At 29.2% G+C, this 20,781-nt stretch overlaps 2 protein-coding genes across 4 annotated transcripts in view; one reads left to right on the top strand and one right to left on the bottom strand.

Moving 5' to 3' along the window:
- LOC149877959 (uncharacterized) overlaps positions 1–20,781 on the top strand; it is a 222,343-nt gene that overhangs the window by 92,503 nt on the left and 109,059 nt on the right. The gene's annotated exons all lie outside the window — the stretch shown is intronic.
- On the bottom strand, positions 5,796–10,115 carry LOC149877967 (uncharacterized). Of its 2 annotated transcripts, none has more exons than XM_090074123.1 (4): positions 9,969–10,115; positions 9,737–9,837; positions 8,845–8,897; positions 5,796–8,137 (listed from the first exon to the last, which is right to left on the bottom strand). In XM_090074123.1, exons 2-4 carry the CDS (start codon positions 9,763–9,765, stop codon positions 5,970–5,972), a joined length of 2,250 nt encoding a protein of 749 aa, XP_089930249.1. In that variant the 5' UTR covers positions 9,766–9,837; positions 9,969–10,115; the 3' UTR covers positions 5,796–5,969. The 2 variants fall into 2 exon arrangements, with proteins under 2 accessions (XP_089930249.1, XP_089930250.1); XM_090074124.1 differs by having other exon boundaries at positions 9,737–9,769.

Below are 20,781 nucleotides of genomic sequence, written 5' to 3'. Positions count from 1 at the left end.
AGACAGATAAACAAGCCATAAAACGTGTTACTCTTGCGAAACATGCGATTCTCCTATTTGTGAATTTTAATTTTTTAATAGAATTTTTGGATATTCTCTAATAATATTAAATCTTTGATAATATTAAAGAAAAAAAGTAATTGAAAAGACGAATTTTCATTGAACAATAAATATAGAATTCCTCATAATGTTCTTTGCAAAAAATTTTTCAGCTGATTTGTGTGGTAATGAAAATAGCCGTTTTAGATTTACACAATCCTCGGAATGAATTATAATGTATGTAACATTTGATGCACACAGAAAGCTTGATTTCGAAGTAATCAGTTTTTGTTTACATGAAGGCATAAAGGTTTGTTCTTTTTGGTAGATGTAAAATGCGAGTTTTTGCTCAACCTATTTTGACCATATGTTTAACCACCAAGCTGTGTTTAAATTTATAATTGAAAAGTTTTAACAGAATTTTAAAAAAAAGCTATTTTCAACTATAGGTTCAATTATTAAGCTGTATTTCAACTTTACTTTTGCTGAAGAAATCGAATAGTAATTTCAAACATATACCCTACCATCTACTTAAAGTCAAAATTATGGTTAATAAATTTAAAGCTGCATCACCTCGTTTCAAAGCTGCATCACCTCGTTTTTAATCAGATACCAAACCATTAAGCTATTATAAAGTTTCTCCCATTTGTAAAAATTGTGGACGAAATTACTAAGACGTTTCTCACAACCATCAAACAAGCATTTAGCTATGGTAAAAACTCAACCTTTTATAAAAGTTTTAGCAGAACTTATAAGAAATTTTCTCACAACCATTAAGCAACTATAAAGCTATTGTAAAGTTTCAATCTTTATAAATACTGAAAAAGTCATTTAAAAAAGTTTTGGTTTTATAACAAGTGGAAAAGAAAATTTATTGAACATGCAAGAAGAACAAATAGATACATTACTTTTAGAGAAGCAAATACTAGACAAAAGTAATTATGTTAGAACAACAAAATGAAGTGAATGCTTGAGTGACGGTAGAACTATAAAAGGGATTTGTATTTACTTTAGAGCTAAAACATATTTGGAAGGAGAGAAGAAGAAAAGAAGACGAAGTTTTAAAGAAAATGTTTTATGAAAAATTTAAGAAGAAATTTAAAAAGAGAAAGAGTTTGGTGATGAGAAAAAGACTTTGATGAACAGGCAGTTTAATAAGCAGTTGAATAAATGAAGGAAAGAAGAAGATTTAAAAAAAAAAAAGAAGAGATATTTGTAATAAAAAAAGAGGAGTAATTGATATAAACATTTTTGAACACTGCGAGAAGCGTAAGAGAAAATTATTTGTATTATATAAAAGTTATGAGAAAAACAGTGCTAACCATTACACACTAATAGAACGTTTGTTTAGTTTTATTATGTAACAGAATATACTGAAGACGGCAAATAAAACCATAGCCCTTTAACGATTAAACCTTGCCCATTCCTAACCAAACTATTCCCAAACCTCGCCCATTCCTATCCAAGGAATCCTAACGCCACAAGCTTCGATCCCAACCTCCATATATCTTTCCACACAACTCTACAACCCATACCTCCCTAATCCATTACCTTCATCATGACACTTAACTAAACAATCAAACATCAAATAAAATATATATAAAACGCCGCCCTGACACTCGTTTATTTTGCTGTTACCTCAATAAACACTTGTTTGTATATGGCTGAAATAAACTTTTACCAAAAACCGTTAGTCTACTAAAATCAAGCCATCCTGGATTAATAAGTATATTAATTAATAGTTTGACTTATCACATCCAGGATTTACCAACAATTAACCTTCTACTACTATTACATAGTAATGGATTATTATGGCGCTTGTTTAAAGAATCATTCCATGAATAATGTTTGCAATAAGTTATTAGTACAAAATTAGCACAAACTCGCAATAAGTAGCTTGGTGTAAAATGCAAAACAGAAAACACTATTTTGATAGCTATGACAACCAACAAATGATTAATAAGACTATTTAAAATCTCCAACGAACAACGACGCAGATTAAGTTCAACATGGTGATTAAGTACTTTGCTGTCATTTGTGTTTTTATCTTTTAGAAAAGATGGATGAAGGAATAAATATGTTTAATATAACTTACTGAATGGTTTAGTGTAATAAAAATTTCTAGCACATATTAAAATCCCAGTTGAACTTTGTTATTTGCATATTACATTAAAAAAAAAAATCAACAAGAAGCAGGTTTTCTTCAAAAGTTAATTAAAGGCAAGGTCAGACTCTCGGAGGCTGACCTTGCCTTTAATTAATTTTTGAAGAAAACCTGCTTCTTGTTGATTTTTTTTTTCAAAGAAAGTTCTGATTTTGTATTTTAGCTTGATGTTTTTGTTTCTTTCAGGCGAACAGTCTATCGACTTGCGTTATCATTTAACTGGAGAGTTTATGTAATTCACCGAATCTTCATCTAGTAAATGAGATCGCAAAGTGACGACTTAAGGGAACTTTCTTATTAATACTCCCACTACTTGTAATAAGTGCGCTTGATGCGTATAAGCACTTTGCAATATTAAAAATCTCGAAATTGTTTAACTTTTGCTTTGATCCTAAAATCTTTTTAACTTGAATTTAACTTAATAATTACAAAAAAGAAAGATGTTTTGCGACTGATTTTTTTTTTACTTTAGCATTAAATGTTTAAAATTTTAAGATTAAAATTCATTTATATGACATTAATCTAAGATCCGATAAAAAGATTGCTCAAAAGTTTAAAGAAAGTTCAAACAAGCAACTAAGTCTACTAAGCACGGTGCATAGAAACACACTCTAATATCTTGCAACACGTCCAAAGAATTATTTTTCAAAATAAGCATCGGGAAACATTTTCTCATTTCAAAAAAGTAAAAACAAGTTTTTTGATTAAGGACCAGGAGAGAAATGACGTTTTTTAGGGGAGCGCTCAGGACTTTTGTTGTTCAAGATAAATAAAATGAGAGGTAACTAAGAGGTATGAGGCAAACTGAATTTTCTAGTATGTTGATATTAGTATCAAATATGGATGACTTGTGAAAAGTTATTGGAGCTAATCTCTAACTGCCCTCAACCTTGAGCACCTATTAAAATCATGTTTTTTTTTTTTATTCTTTCTTAAATTAGATCAAAGTTCCTCTACGGATTAGGAGGTCGACCATTAAAAGTTAAAATTTCCCACCTTTTTTACCCCCTTCAATAACTTTAAATGGTCATCACTCTCAAACGAGAAAATCTTTTTTGAAGAAAATTGAACTCTGCCATTTTTTGACCCAGTTAAATGTAAAATAACAAAGAATTGTTTTTAGAAGCCATGTCCAAAGAGGAGGGGAGGGGATCGTCTCGAAATTTAGATTTATAGTTTAACATTATATTTTTTATTTCTAATTTATATATCTAACATGAAATTGTAATTTAAAATTTTTACTTTATTAACTTCCTTTTTTTTTTTTTAATTTAGGTTCCTAATTTAAATATCTGATTAAAATTTCTAGTATAATTGTTTAAAGAATAATAAACTTTTTTATTCCAAACTTATTGTTTTATTGTAAAATTTGATGTTCTAATTTGAACTCATAATTTAACTCATTATTCAACTTTTTGATGTAAATTTCTGATTCAATATTTGTATTTACATTTTTAATATAAACGACTTATTTAAATTTCTAGTTTAAATTTGTAGTTTGAATTTCTAATTTAATTTCTAACTACGTTACTTATTTAAAGTTTTGAACGAAAAATTCAAATAAAACTTTCTCGCCTTATTTTTTCTAATTAGTTTGCTAATGTAACTTTCTAATTAATATCTCTAGTTTCACTTTCTAGATTGAGTTTCTATTATAACTTCTTATTTAAAACTTTAAATTTTAATTTCTTAAGTTTCTAATTATCTAAGTTAATTAAAATAAAATACGTTTAGTTCAAAATTTTACCTTAATCTTAATTTCACCTTAAAATTAATTTTACCTTAAATTTTAAATTCCAATTTCTAGTTTAACATTCTAGTTTGGTTTTCTAATTTATTATCTAGAAAAAGTTTCGAATTTAAATTTCTAGTTTAAAATTCAAAAGCAAACTTCCAATTTAAGCTTTTTCTTTAGTTTTTTTAAATTTGAAGTTCTAAATTAAAAAAATTGTTTAAAATTTGGACTTCCAATTTTTGGTTGAAATTTCTTATTAAAATTAATAATTTTAGTTTCTAATTAAAATATTATAAAAAGTTTTAAAAAAAAAAGAGATTTTGAGTTCTTCAAATTCTAGAAATTTAACATTAAAATTAATATTAAGTTTATCATTTATTAAGTTGAGAATTGTAGTTTCTAATTGACGCTTCTGGTTTAAATTTCTAATTTAAATTCTTATACAAGTTTATAATTTAAATTACTAAAATTTTTAGTGTTAATTACTTAAACATCTTAAATTTTTACCTCATTTCAACTTATTATTATTACTACAAATCTTATTTAAACTTCAAATTTAAGTTTTTATTTTAAATTTCTAATTTAATTTCCTTCTTTGATTTCTAGTTTGTATTTCTAAATTATATTTCTAAATTATATTTCTAAATTATATTTCTAAATTAAAATTTCTAAATTAATTTTCTAAATTAATTTTCTAACTTAATTTTCTAACTTAAATTTCTAAATTAAATTTCTAATTAAAATTTCTAATTAAAATTTCTAATTATAAATTATTGTTAAAATTTTAGCAGAAATTTCAAGTTGAAATTTCTAATTTTCATTTCTTCTTTAAATATCTGCTATAACTTATTTTTTTTAACAATTTCTATCAAGCCCGCATTAATGTTAATTTATACTAATTATACCACTAATTTAAATTTCTGTTTAATTTTTTTTCTGAGCAACATTTCTAAAGAACTTTCCTTCTAAAAAATTGTTTTTAAAACTTTTTCTATAAATTCTTTTATAAATAAATGTTAAAAAAATTCTTCTTTTTTATATCTTCTTTATATTTCGTTTTTAAATTTCTTTTCCAAATTTCTTTAATAAAATTTTGTATTTAATTTAACCACTCACAATGCTTTTTATTTTCTTTTCATTTTTTTTTTAGTTTTCTCCTTTAAATTTAAATTGAAGATAAACGCTTGCGTATTTGTGGAATACTTTTTGAGAACGTCTTCATATAGTATATAATATATAACCTCATTCAAATTTAAATTGAAGATAATATATACTTTTTACATATTTTCTAATTGTAAGGCTTTCGTGAAGGGTTTTGGATTTCGATTGATTTCGTGCGTACGGATGTGGATAAGTTTGAATGCTTTGTAAAATGATTGCAATCGAATATAATTTTTACTTGGAGTATACAAATGTTCACGCCAAGAAAAAGTTTGCTCGCATTTTTTTCTATTAATTCTGATGATAACAATCGCGTACGTGCACGTCCGACTTAAAGAGCAATTAATTTTGCCAGCCTCATTCTTATTTAACACAAAGTTTAATTATGAGAAAAATAAGTAATTATAATTAATCATGACATTTTTATGAGTAACGACAATTTACTTGCTAACGAAACAAAAAATTTAATAGTTTAACAAAGTTACAAAAAAACTATATCACTATTATTTTTTTATGTTAATTTAACATAAAACATCATTTGAAATTTATTTAAAACTTCTCCCAAGGGTCGTTTTCTGAAATTTCACGGTTCGAATTTTCCGGCTGTAAAAAAAATATTTTTAACTTTACATTCTTTCGAACAAATTTTCATTCATTTGCAATTAATAATTTCATTCATTAACTCAATACAAATTCTTTTTTTTTATGGGTTCCTCCATCATACCTTTACTTTGTTACAACTTCTATCAACATCAAACTCTTTTATCATACATTGGATAAAATACTTCCGATAAAAAAGGATGTTAAAATCATAAAAATCAAATTACATGTTTCTAATAAATTAACATTAATCGGAATTTAGGAAAACGATTAAAATAGCTGACAACTTCGATTTTCCATTTCTGTCCGTTTCAAACTTTCCACTTCTATTCGTTTCATATCTTTCAAACAGTTTGCTATACAATGTTTTGTATTCAATATTGATGGATGATTGATACCTAAAATATCCGTTTGTATTTTATCAACTTGATAATAAATTTCTAAAGCTTCATTATATTTTCCCATTCGATACAAACAGTTTGCTATATTATTTTTTGTAGCCAATGTTGATGGATGATTGATACCTAAAATATCCGTTTTTATTTTATCAACTTGATAATAAATTTCTAAAGCTTCATTATATTTTCCCATATCACTCAAACAGATTGCTATATTATCTTTTGTATTCAATGTTGATGGATGATTGATACCTAAAATATCCGTTTGTATTTTATCAACTTGATAATAAATTTCTAAAGCTTCATTATATTTTCCCATATCACCCAAACAGATTGCTATATTATCTTTTGTATTCAATGTTGATGGATGATTGATACCTAAAATATCCGTTTGTATTTTATCAACTTGATATATTATTTCTAAAGCTTCATTATATTTTCCCATATCACTCAAACAGCTTGCTATATTATTTTTTGTAGCCAATGTTGATGGATGATTGATACCTAAAATATCCGTTTGTATTTTATCAACTTGATAATAAATTTCTAAAGCTTCATTATATTTTCCCATATCCTTCAAACAGATTGCTATATTATTTTTTGTACCCAATGTTGATGGATGATTGATACCTAAAATATCCGTTTGTATTTTATCAACTTGATAATAAATTTCTAAAGCTTCATTATATTTTCCCATTCCATACAAACATCTTGCTATACTAAGTTTTGTATTTAAAGTTATTTCATTTTCTGTTCCATAAGATTCTGTGTTATACTTTTGAATGGCATCAAGTATATTTATAGCTTCTTGAAAAAAACCTTTGTTTGATAAGAAACTTTGGATTTTCCAACTTTCTTGATGGAACACTTCACACATTTTTGGTTTGTTAATACGAAACATATGGATGAAATGATTATAGAAGTGCTTCCCATCGTCAACGTGTTCCTTTACCACTTCCAACTCTAATTTTAGAAAATGGGCGATGTTTTCGTTGCATATTTCTGTTGTGTCTTTGAGTTTTTGATAACATTTACAAGCTAACTGGGTCATTTCGTGCATCACATATCTATCATTGTCATCGTCGAAACGATCAAGCAACGAATAACTTATTAGTAATCTTATTGCTCTGTTTATCAAAAGCTCTTCGTTTATTTTCAGGTGTTTTGAAACACCGTGAAGAAACTTTTTTGTAATATGTTGACCGTCGCAATACGATAAATGGTTTAAAATTTCCATTGATTTTTCATTCGATGCTTCTATTTTGTTTAATACTATGCTAATTGATGTTATAATAAACTTTGTTTCCACTTCAGTGGGGAAACCTTCTTCCAGCATTTCGAAAGGATATGATCGATAAAGATCTAAATATTCCTGCAAAGAAACGCTGTTGTTGTTTATATAGAGAACGGCTTGATTAATGGCGAGTGGATGATATTGAAGCACTTCGGTTATTTCTTTTAGTTTTTCGTCATCATTTGATAATATTTTTTTAATATTTCTTTTTGCGAAAAGTAATGCATCTTGAGGCGAGAAAGAATGAATTTGCACTTGATTAACACCGGTAGACCATGATTTCCATTGCGATGTTACCAAAGTAAATGATTTTTTATTGTTTGACACAAATTTTTCAAAATTCTTCACACTCTCATCGTCGACGTTGTCGAAAATGTAAAGCGTTTTTTCTCTTTCAAAATAGTGATGAATTTTTCTAGAAATTACTTCAATATCGAACGGATCGCCTTGAGAATCTCTTACACTTAACCCTAGTTGGTGACAGAGATTAGTCATAGAAACTTGTATTTTATCAAATGCTGCATCCACCCACACAATACGTTCAAAATGGTCGTTATAAAATGCGGCATACTTTCTAGCGAGCTGAGTCTTTCCTATTCCGGACATTCCAGTTAAAACCGTGATTGATTTACCCGAATCGTTTGTTTGGTACACGAATTTATGAATTTGATTAAGTTCATCGTCACGTGAAAAGAAGGTTTTTGTCGGCGGTAGGATACCGAAAGTGGAGTGTCGGGATATTAACTCTAAAAGACAAAAACTTTTGATTTTTAACTACACGGTGACATTTTTGAGGAATGTTTAGAAGTTATTTTTTGAACGGCATTTCGCTGTTAACTTTTTTTTTCTTTGATAGTTAAAACATAATAAATTAAATCCAAGATTTATATGACAATTAAATCAACGATTTCTATTAAAAAAGTTTGTCACTATCTGTTGAATGTAATATTTAATACGCTTGCTATTATTACGACGAAATATTCTGTCTATAAGTTTGTTTTATTTTCATGCCGTTCCATTTGCAAACGCTATTTAAAACAATTGCAGTTTTTTTTAGAAAAAGCATTTTACATGTAAAATACTCCCAGAGGAATATTTTGATTTTTAATTTGAGAAACTCGTCGCAATAATGTTATATTTTCGAAATCGAAATCAAATTTCTTTAAAAAGTATTTTGAAAAAGTTGAAAGCAACTTTTCTTCGTTAGTTTTAGCAGTATTACCCTTTGGGGGAGAGTGGGAGGTTTTAGTCGTGCATTGCAGGAGCGCTGCAAAAAAAATCAAGATAACGAGTCACATTCAACTTTTATTTCATATTTGAAATAATATTGTAAACTAAGTAACTAAATATAATATAATGAACTTACATAATGAACTTTCAACTAAAAGAAAAGGTTTTTTTTTGAAAATTGAAAATCAGTCTCAAATGGGAAATGTTAAAAATATTTTATTACCCTTTATATCGTCGAACTCGTTCTCCATGACAACTTCGTCTTCTAAAGCCGTTCTACGAAAAAGAATTCCGTTAATTGCTATGATAAATTTCAGAAAAACGATTTCGTCAGCAAACTATTTTCGCAGTCCGTTAATTGCTATGATAATTTTCCGTAAAACAATTTCGTCAGCAAATTATTTTCACAGTTAATAAACGAGTACAATGAAATAGGTGTTGCTTTAAAATAAATTAGAGCAGTTTTAGAAGTGAAATAAACCTTTTGATATCAGATATTTCAGGAACCCCTTAGTCACTGAAACAAATTTGCCTTCTCAGTAACTTTCCTTTTGATGGAAAGCATTTTATTGATTGTTAAAGTGACTTGACTTACACGGGCTGTGCACCTTAAGAACAAAAAAGATGCCAATGATCCATCTTTCCTTAAGCAACTTTTTTAAAATAAACTTGTGCAATTCTCAATAATGCAGCAGTAACTGCACGATTGAGATCTGCATAAATTAGGGCTTGTGGCATTGTTTTGAAAAAATGATTACTAAAGCAATAGCTTAAAGAACAGTTTTGAAGTCCGACATGAAGCACTTAGAAGCTTTTAATTGAAAGACAAATTTTTTAATTGAAAGACGTTTATTATGTAAGAGGTTTTTCAAAAAGGGCTCTGAATCTGATTTCTGGTATTAGGTTTCTTGTATTAAACTTTTCATATTCAAGATTTGTTATTCAGTTACAAACTTTGTTATTATTTATGTACTCTCACTTCATCCTGCTTTATTAATTCACTTTTGTGTAATCATATTTTCCTCTTTTTTCCCCGGCTTTTCTGACTATGAAACTAAAAATGCTGAAAAATCAGGTAACAAATAACAAGAGTAGAACAAAAGTAGATGACGTACCGGTTCATTTCTTCCTCTAGTATCTCCATTTTCCTAATTACAAAAATACAACAGATTGTTGATCGACAAAACAAGTGTTCAATTCTACAGACTTTCTCGAACTGATAGAAACCAACAAATTAAGAATTAAAAACTGAATCATGCAACAGCAAACCATAGAAAACAAAAAGGCAAAAACCTATTAAATCAATGAAATGTTTGAACTGGTTTCCTATAATGAAAAACTACCAACCGAAATCTGCGATGAACCAAACTGAGATCGGTGAGTTCTTGATTTATATGCTTTAATTTTTGGAAGTTTCACTTAAAAACACTTCAAGTGAGTTAACTTTCTTGCTGATTGTTGATTTTTTTAAAATTGATGTCAGATTATTTTAGCTTACATAACAATTTCTGTCGATGGGTGAGAGTCTTATTCAAATAATAGGGCTTAACAAAATAATAGGATGGAATTATATTCCCAAAGCAAAAAATGTCCAAAACGAGGCATCCTGAAAGAGATCATTTGTCACTGCGCACTACACGTCGCTCTAATAATTAAAAAGGAAAGTTTTAAAGAATATTTAGAGAACTGTTTAACGTTTTGAAGTAACTTTTTTCACAAAACGTTATTTATGAGATATAATTCGTTTATACATATAATTAATAAAAAAAGTACGGTCATTTTTAGAATTGTTTCATTCCGTTTTTTTAGGCGGTTTATCCGGACTAAATCGATTTTTGATTAAAAAGAAAAAAAACTAATAAATCAATAACTCAGGGAGTTCCATTCCCTTCGATTGCAGAGTAAAGGTTCTGATGTGAAAATAGGTGATTAGCAAGATGTGGCTATGAAGATAACCACTTTTTAAAAGTTGTTTATTAACTTCAATTGCATGGTTTAATGATTTTTCTTTTTAACTGGTTTTTCCTACTATGTTTGAAGTAGCCCACCATTTCTTTTGAAGTCTTGATCATTTCATGAACTAAATTAGCACCAGGGGATTTCAAAATCTTTTTAATAGCTATATTCAGATTCATCGATGCGATAAGCCGACTTCATATCACTTCTTTTGTCAGTCACAAATACCAAATTGTCACTTTTTATAGTCTGAGGGAAAATTTCTTTAAGTATTTCAGTTGTCTTTACTTTAACGGCAATGCCAGTTTAAGGCAATAACTTAAGGTAAAAGTCTGACAAGAGTATTTTTGAATGTCACCGGTAGTAGTGTTTTAGAAAGCATTGTTCGATCACACATAATATCCTCAAGTTGCAACAATCCATACTTCGATCCAATATCAATCATTATTTGAGCAAAGTGAAGGAAACCATCATCCTGAACACTCGAGAATGGCTGAAAGTCTTTAGAAACCATCCACACGGCTGCACGTTGAGCTTTTTCACGTTTGTGTTCAGGAGCCTGTAAAGCATAAAGCTATAAACAGTAGACATTAAATACATTGCAATGCATAATGGCTTTTTTTTTGTTCTACAAAAAACATTGTATTTCTAAAATATTGTTAACAAAATGTAATAAATATATTTTGCTATCAATGGCAGCAGGATTGGACTGCCTTGAAAAAACGGCCCAGGAAATTTGGTCACGGCGGCCCACTTCATTGTATGTTGCATATATTTAATATATATATATATACATATATAAATGCAAAGCAATTGGTTTATAATATATATATATATATATATATATATATATATATATATATATATATATATATATATATATATATATATGGGCGCTGAGAGTCTTGACGCCGCCCATACCAGCGACTATAATTAATGCCCTTATTTTCTAAATTTACCTATATTATATTAGTAAAGGACTTTTTATTTTTAGGCGCGTTATTGTTTATTATTATTTTAAAAAATTTTGAAAAAAAATTTAAACTTCCAAGCCTAAATATTGATAAAAATAAATATTTCTAAAACACTGCTGTTAGTTGGAGTCTAAAAATATTAGACATAATTGTTACTCAATATTGACTAGTATAGTAACTTTTTAATTGTTTGACTAGTCGATGCTAAGGCATCAATTATTGCATCGTTAATAATTCTCAGAAGAAGGTCTTTTTTACAAGACATCAGCATGAATGACTGTAAACTTGACTGGCTCATCAAATTTCTTAATCTGTTCAAAATATATTTCAATTTCGAAAATGACCTTTCACAAGCAACTTGTGACGAGGATAATTTCAGCACAAATTTGTGAGCCAGAAACAAATTTGAATACACAAGACTATGCAAGTTAAACTTCTGGAGGACAAAGTAACAACAAACAATACATTTTTTGCAAGATTTGCATTTATTTCTGTGGCTGTCACTGTTTTCCACTTCTGGGATTGTAAAGACAGTTTCAGATTCTTCGGATTTTTATTGTTGAGACAGAGTCAGATACTTCCGTGTTAAATATCAAATTATATTCATCTTTAAGAGTTATTTCGAAATTTTCCCGTTTCCTTGCAAAGTCCGATAATTCCGTTTGAAGCTGTTCTTTCGTTACACTAGCATCAAACTTTCTAAGAAACCCACTCAGATGCTGCAATGCGCCACTAGCTATTTTTTTCAAAATATCTACAAAACTTCTTGGATCTAAACAAGATTAATCAGCATATAGACTGCTATGCTCTGAGAATCTCTGTTTTAAACTATTGATTACTTGATCCATTACCATGTTGTGAACACTGATACGAAATTTATCTTTTGCACTTTCAAGTAGTTGATTTGCTCTAATTCTTTACATTTAAAACTCAAATTTTTGTTTGACACACTTGAGTTGAGTCGAAGCTCTCTGCATTTTTACTCACAGATAAACGGTTATATGTCTTCATAATATCTAAATTCATAATATCTAAATTTCTAAAGCTTCTTTTAATCTATAAATATCTTCTTTTTGGAATCAAAACTCTGACCACGCTTCAGCATTATCTAGCTCATCTAATTCAAAATGTTTGTAATTTCAATAAGGGTTATAGTTTTTAGATCTATTAATATCGTATAATAAATCAAATTTTACTTTATCGATAATATTTCTATAGCACACTTGCTAACGCTTGTACTGACACCGCCTAAAGATAAAGCGCGCATGCTTAAACTCATTATTAATATAATACTACTTTCGATCAGCTCAAGATGGCCGCCAAAACATATATAATTAGCCGGAAGATGGTCTTTAATTAGTTGTAATTAGAGGCCAGAAAAAAAGTTATTATATTTTTAGTTAAATTTTAATTTACATTTTATTTGGAAAATAAAATGTAGCCAAACTAAAAATATAATAGAATTTTTTATGCCAACCAGCCCACCGGGAATCTCCCGGTATCCCGGCGGCCCAGTCCAAGCCTGAATGGCAGCAAGTAACAGGTGGAAAGTTAAACAGTAAATAGAAAAAAGCAAGATCCGTTAATTATATTTATAACTATATTATTATAACCTGTCTTTTTAGGTATAAAGCTTGTCATTTTTAATTGTCCAGGTCATGTATTGGTCTCATTGATGTGTGATGTATTATGTCTTTGTAGAGTTGTAGTATGACCAATTGGCACTGACAACCATAATCCACACAGACAACCTGTTGATTACTACATGATCACTCGTAGTTATACAAAACTCAAATAAAATGTATTGTAACTAATGTCAATTGACTCTATTTAGCATTTAATATTCAGTTCATTGTCAAACCTGAATTCTGCTCAGTTTGGCATTGAAAAGACAGCCCGGGAAATTAGGTAACGGAAGGTCAAACTCAGAAGAATAACAACACCTAAAAGCCGTGTGTTAACGTGTTTCGAAATTGTTAAAGTGGTATAAAATTGAATTAAACGGTTTTTAAATTCGAATTCGAATTCAGAGTCAACAAACAATATGCAAAGACCCTTGCATTTATTTAACAATCGTTCTAGATTTCAAAAATCAAATACCTTAAGCACGTTAAAAAATTGTTGGCATATTATCGATTATCTAATCTAAAATATTCCTAGCATGCTAACCTAAAAAAGAATATTTAGTTGTCCGCTTCCAGACTTTCATTCTCGTTTTTTTGTGCTAGTTCCTGACCTTGGTAACCTAAATGATGTCTGTCTCGCCTTTCCAGTTTAACAATCCTGGAGATTTTCGGAGGCAAGCTGCATTGTTGACCACCTGCCCAGCTTCACTAAAGGCCCACGTTAAGCTTATGGTCAATTCATGTGATTGAACCACTCTTAAGAACAGTAATAGTCTCTGACTCCCTCAGTTTAGCTTTTATATGTGAAGCTTGGTCACAAACAACAACATGCTTCTTTACCATTTTGAGTGACGTAAAACTTTTAACCAAGTTGTATAACTGAGTAGCAATGTTCTGACCAGTGTGCTTACCTGGAAATGGAACAACTCCACCGAGGAGTTTGTTCTACTAAAGTCACCTTTTAGAACAAACTCTTTGGTGATGTAATGAAGAATCACCGCTATAAATGGTTTCTTGTTGCGTAAGGCCCAGATGTCAGTGCTAATCGCAACTCGGTCGCTGTGAGGAAGCTCCTTGTCAAACATGCTCTTCATGGCCATCTGCAGATTCCTATAGAGGAGAGGTAACTTAAAGTGAGTCATGCAGGCACCACTTTTAACCTTATACCTCGAGTCAAAGTGGGCAAGCAGTGTTTGGAACGGGATAGAGTCACAGATGATGAAAGGCTGACTGTTAATTGCAAGGTAAACCATATGCTCCATGTCACAACGAAGTTGAGTGGTGCTCTGTGTTAGATAGTACAGATTCTTTCTGGCTTTTAGAACCCTTTTTTTTTCCTGTGACCTAAAAAAAATCGTATACTTTTGTTAACATTGAATTAACTTCGGATCCCGTTGTTTACATTAATAAAAAATCGTATAACTTTGCTACATTGCATCGTAACATGCGTTGTTTAACTGTTTTCAGTTCATCTTTGTGTAAACTTTGTCCTCCTTGGCAGCTTCTGACTCATCTCGTATCTTTTGATTCTGGGTCAACATTGACCACAGGTGACCACTCAGGGTCAATGCTGAACCGGGAAAAGCATAATGAGACGAGAAATGTCCTGGTAAAAAATAAAGAGACAAAGGAAATCACTGTCCCGGAATAAAGTTTTAAATCGGGTCAATAATATTGTCTCGGAATTTAAAAATTGTGTCCAGGATATTATCGTCTTGTCTAGTCTCGTCTCGTCTCAAATAACAAAAATAACGAGACGCAGATGCTTACATAGAACCAATTGCAATGGCCGTCTGTAATTTTTTCTTAAGGTAAGATTTCCTTAAGGTCTTGATGAATTAACTTTGTATACTGTTTTCGCACCTTTCAAAGTTTGTCTTATCAACATTTTTGAAAGCATCTGGACAATTAAAGACATGAAACAAAACATTACTTTCTAAAAAATTGTGAAAATTTTCAAAAAATCTCTTGATTTTGATGACTGGAACCATTGCTGTTGCTCTTCCAATAGATTCGTGTGTACAAAGAACTATTTCAGGATTTATTTTAAGGAATACATTACCCAATATTCAGTTGGAAGTCCATTTTTAAACGATGGAATATTAAACGGTGGAAGACTTAAAAAACTTTCGGTACGTCTTTAGCATCCTTACTTAAATCACCCTTCGCCTTAGGATTGTCTAAAAATGAGATGACAGTTTTGTAATATTGATTGAAGCGGGAATTTTGGTGATTACTTTGCTCGTTCATTATAACGTTGAGATCCATCATATTTGTTTAGAAACATTGTCAAATATTCAGGAAAAGAAACTATTATAGTGGCTATTTGATGACTAAATGGCTTAAGCTTGGCTTAAAGCTTTTAGCACCTCGTGCAGAGGGTGGCAGAGAAAACTTTATTTACTGAGAACTGATAAAATTTTATCAAAACGTTTTTGTTTTTTTTTGTTTTTTGTTTTAAAGATTATCGCTGTCTTCTTATGCAAAAACCTTTTTTTTTCTATTTCTAGTTTTACATTCAATTAAATAAATGATTATTTTAATTTCGCATAAAAATAATAAAGAAATTTAACACTTATCATATACTTTAAAAGGATTTTAAAAAAAATGCGAGTTTTTTAAAACCTTTAAAAAACCCTTAAGATGTCAACAGTTTAAAAAAACTAAAAACAATTTTTTTTCTATTGAGAATTAAAAATAATTAAATGAAAAAAAAAAACGTAAAAAGTTTAGATATTAAAAAATTAAACACTAAAAAATTTGTACAATTTGTTTCAATTTCCGCTAAGCGATGCTTAGTGCGCCGTTAAAATTACAACTTCGGATTTTAGGTCAAAAGATTTTTGCGCACCGGAGCATTAAAAACAAAACAACTTTAATTTTCAAGAGTTTTTTTTCCTTTTTTTACATGAGATACAAATTCGAAAAAAAGGAAAATAACAGGTAAAAAGATATTTAAGAAATTAATAAATTAAATTAAATAACTTGAATTAGAAAATATGCAAATATTCAATAAAAAAAAGATCACTTATAGTAGAAAATGGGTTAAAATTTTAGATAACCTAGCACGTTTTTTACGTAAGATGCAGAAAGTAAAATAGAACCCGTCACAGTTCTCTTTGGTAGACCCGTATCATTGCAGAACTATGTTGCAATTTAATTTCACGCAAGGTATCACATCTTAATGAAATATTTTCTAAACTCGTTGCGTTTAATGACTTAATTTCATTTGGCTGCAGATGGTACAAGTAGTGCTTCATCAAGTTGTACTTCACTCTTTTTCAGCAAGGTTTTACAACAAAAATATTTTGTGAATGGTTAGCGCCAATTACACTCTATGCTTTTTCACACTCTATTTTTTTGTCACTTTTTCCCTCGAGTTTTAAAGCGGACTGAGTTTGAAAGCGGACTGAGTTTTAAAGCGGACATATTTGGGGATTTTTTTTTGTGCAAGGATAGGATTTTTTAAGCGAGATAAGTGATCCGCTTAAAGAATTGTATTCGACGAATTTTTTTCCCTAATCAAAAGGCTGATATTTTGAAGTTATAAGATTATGACAATTTCTTTGAGGACTGTTTTTTGTAAAAGTAATTCTTCACTACATTATAGCAAACTGAATAGAAAATCCTTCTATTCTGAGATTATTACGTTCGTTCTACAAAAGGATACCGTTCTGACAATTATCACTTGTTACGTAACTTAAAACTTATTAAGTTAGTATATCGCAACAATATATCAGTCCTGTTATTGCCACAGCCAAGTTAATGTATTATCAAATCTCCCTTAAAAAAAATTGTTTGCGAATTTAAAACAAAAATGTTAACAAATTGACCCTATGTTTTTCAAAAAATAAACGTTCGCTATATACTATAATGCTATTTGTTACTATTTTTAAAGCTAAGCAAACGAATTCCTCCCGTAATTAATATCATTTAAGTTCAACGAATTTCAATGAATTTTAATGAATTTCTAATTGAACTTCTTTGAGAACATGACATTCTTATCTTAATCACAAAATAATTATGTCAATTTAAAACAAAAGAAGTGCTTAAAAATTTAACGGTTGTAAAAAAAAGGTTGTGAAAATTAACTTGAAAGCATTTTATTAAAGCGTGATCCCAGTCTTCCTTCATCACACTTTAAAACGTTTCAAAACTCAACACAAATCCAAACCAAAAGAAGGTTTTGTTTTCAGCAAACGAAACGAACTTAACATTAGAAATGTAGTTTTCTGACAGTTGCACCTTACCATGTTTCATTTTTTTTTCAATGTTTTACTTTGTTTCAATACTAAACAAATAATTAAGTCGATTCGTTTCGGTAAAATAAGGTCTCGTCATTTGATATACAAACTGGTTTTCTATTTGCTTAAGTTTTTGCATGATTACAAAATGGAACTCTTCGTTAACGTGGTGAAACCTACGTTAGAAATGTTGATTATAAATGACGCATTAGGAAGCGCTACGGAAAAGAGACTGGTAATCAAAGGTGGAACCAAGCGCGTTTCTGGAAATATCGCAACCTTACTGTAGCCAAGAATTTTAAACCAGAATATACGCAATAATATTTAGGATTGTTTCAGCAGGCGTCCGTAAACCTCCTGCTAACTGCATTTTCGAGCGGCACAAATTGGATTTTCGAGCGGTACAAATCTCGGAAGAATATTGGAATAAGTTGTTACGAGAGCTTACTAAGAAAGCCATAGAAGGTGACATCTAAAAAGAATAACACAAAATAGTTATTTTCCGAGCTGATATTTTAAACAGAAAAAATTCTAAAAGAGATTGTTTTAGTTTGCAAAATCTGCTAGTTTTTTTTTTTTTTAACTTGACATCTAACTTCATCACTTGTTTTGTAATGATTACTGTTAGAATAGTAGATAATTAACGAAAAGTGTTTGACCATTTCAACCACTTCTCTTAAATATAATTGTTCTGCTGACCCCTTTGCTCTCATAACTATGCCAAAGGAATAGAGTAATTAAAATTCGAAACTTTAATGCTTTAAGTAAATTCGAGGGTTGAATCGTATTTAATGTTCGTGAAGTGAAAAAGTTAAATGCGCAACTTTGCGTATTTAATAAAAAAGCCCATAATTATTGCATAATTATGGAATAATTGTAAAGACCTAAAATATGTTTTTAAATCACGTTCTTTGAGTACTTCTAAGATGAAAGTTTGTTATCATTTTATTAAATTTTTTTTTTTTTTTAATTGATTCAAACTAGATAAGTTAATATGACTAGTTAATGGAATTCATTAAAAGTTAAAGCCTTGTTTACGACCGAACTTTCATCTGATAAAAGACGAGGTATTTTAGTGTTCTAAGTCCTCCAGCAACTGCCTTGCAGACTGCTCACTCCTTTCCAGGGAAAAACCAGTAGCACGTCGACCCTGTGTGTGCCTCCCCTTTGAAGAGCGGGCGAGAAAAAAAAAGAAAAGCATTAGTTTAATCTAGCACACCGGTCTAGGCCAGCTACACTTGATCTTAGCCATTAGGTCTGATAAAAGACGATCTAATGTGGTAAGATTGTATCATTAAAAAGGAAATGAACCTAATTCATTATCTGGAACAATAAAACGAGATGCTTGAGGTCCTGGCATTTGATTGCTTTTTTTAAATAAAAAACATTTCCATTTTACAAATATTTTCAATTTAAATCTTTTCTTTAAAAGAAAATTTAAAGTTTAGTGAAATTCTTAATTATGCAAGCTCTTTCATTTAAAATTCGAAAACAAAAGTACTTTTTAATTACTTTTACTTTTAATTATTACGCGATGAAAAAGTTTTTATAAATAAAAACCCAATATTTCAAGTTCGGGGAGTTGGGGGGGGGGGGTTAAGGAATAATTTAAATATTACTGTTTAAAATAGTCTTTTTTAAAAAATTCTTTTAACAAAAAATTAAAAAGCGTTTTTAATCATTTTCTACTTCAAAATTTTACTGTCTAGAACATCTATATAATCGTATTTATATTTTTCGCTTGAAGCAATTTTAAACAAGTCGACAGCAAAAAAGTTGCTCTTTTACTTTTAGTTAAAATTATATTTATACTTTAAAGCACACTTCATCCGAAGTTCACTCAGCTTTTTAATTCACACGATTACGGCCAATTCTGTTTCTATTATTATTATTTATATTATTATTATAATACCTGTAACAGTGGCTATTTTTAGAGTTCTTGTGTTGTCTTGCTGTAGGTGCAGGGTTGCCAGATATTTTGCGATACCCGGTAGCCAGAAATATAAAATAAAGTATCCAGAAATGGCCAAAAGTGGCCAAAAAGTAGCCAAATTCTCTGCGATCGCATTGGTTTAATTTTCAAAAAGTACTTCTTATTGGCTAAAATAAGACAATCGGATAAAATTTGTCCTACGATTCCGTAAAAACTGTCGTAGTTATAAAAATAAAATAAATAAAATCAAACTGTTGTTCTTGTTTTTTTTTTTTACTAGAATTGTTATTACTTCTTTATTTACTTTTACTATTAATTCGTTATTACTTTGTTATAACTTCTAATTTAGAAGTTATAACAAAACATTAAACATATTCAATTATTTATGTTATAATTTTTATACCTTATATCTGCATTAATAAAAATAACATTCTGAAATTTTAAAAAATAACATTATTTTACACTTAATAAATAAGTAATCATAATCAGCCTACTATAATAGTCATTTTAAAAAATAAAATTATGGAATAAAAAAAACAAACATAGCTAAATTGCCGATAATCCGATTATTTTTTGCGGTGGCCAGATTCACGATTTTGGCCACTAAGTGGCCAATCTGGCAACTCTGTGTAAAAGCTGTAATTTGATTAAAGTTTTTATATTTAGTTCCTACAAACCTACTAGCGATAGCACATTTACTTACTTTGATGTTAAAAAGTTACTTTTAAACAAATATTACTTTACATAACTTATATTAAGTTATCAAATATATTTACATTTAAAAGTAATTCATTTTTTAAAAAGTAGCAAAGTAAAATGATATATTACATGTAAAAAATACTTACATAAAGTTAATTTTAAAAATACGTAACTTTTACTTGTTAAAGTAATTTATTACTACTAGTAAAAGTAATTAACATAAGAATGTTACTTACTTTTTCTTTGTCTATGTAAATCAATTTAAAAGTAAGTCATGTGAAAGAAATTTTTTTTAAAAAGTAATTTAGATTTTACCTATACAAATACTTAACATCGAAATGTAATTTACTTTTTATATGTAAAAGTAAAGTGTTTTTGAAAGTAATCTTTCGTAAATATAATCAGTCGATAAAACAAAAATAAAAAATTAAACAGTAAAAACGGTATGAGGAAAAAAGCTGATACAATAATAAAATGATACTATACTAAAGCTTCTCCAAGCATATAAAAAAACTATTTCAGAATTTTTTCCAGGGGGATTTTTTCTCAGGGGGATTTTTCCTGATGCCGTCTGAATTCCATACTTTTGGACATTTTCAAAAAGATAATTCTTCCAGCCTAAGAGTAGAAAAATGTTCCCATGCTCGGCCATGAGTTTATTTTTTTTTTTTTAACAGGTTGGCTCTAAGAATGGCTTTCATAGTAGATAAGATACAGTTCCTGCGCTAG

The sequence above is a fragment of the Hydra viridissima genome, unplaced genomic scaffold (genome assembly GCF_058129835.1).
Source record: "Hydra viridissima isolate aposymbiotic clone 2 unplaced genomic scaffold, HvirCarnegie_v1 scaffold_16, whole genome shotgun sequence".
NCBI classification, from domain to species: Eukaryota; Metazoa; Cnidaria; class Hydrozoa; order Anthoathecata; family Hydridae; genus Hydra; species Hydra viridissima.
The sequence above is the reverse complement of the archived record's forward strand: the minus strand, read 5'-3'. Positions and strand labels throughout refer to the sequence as shown.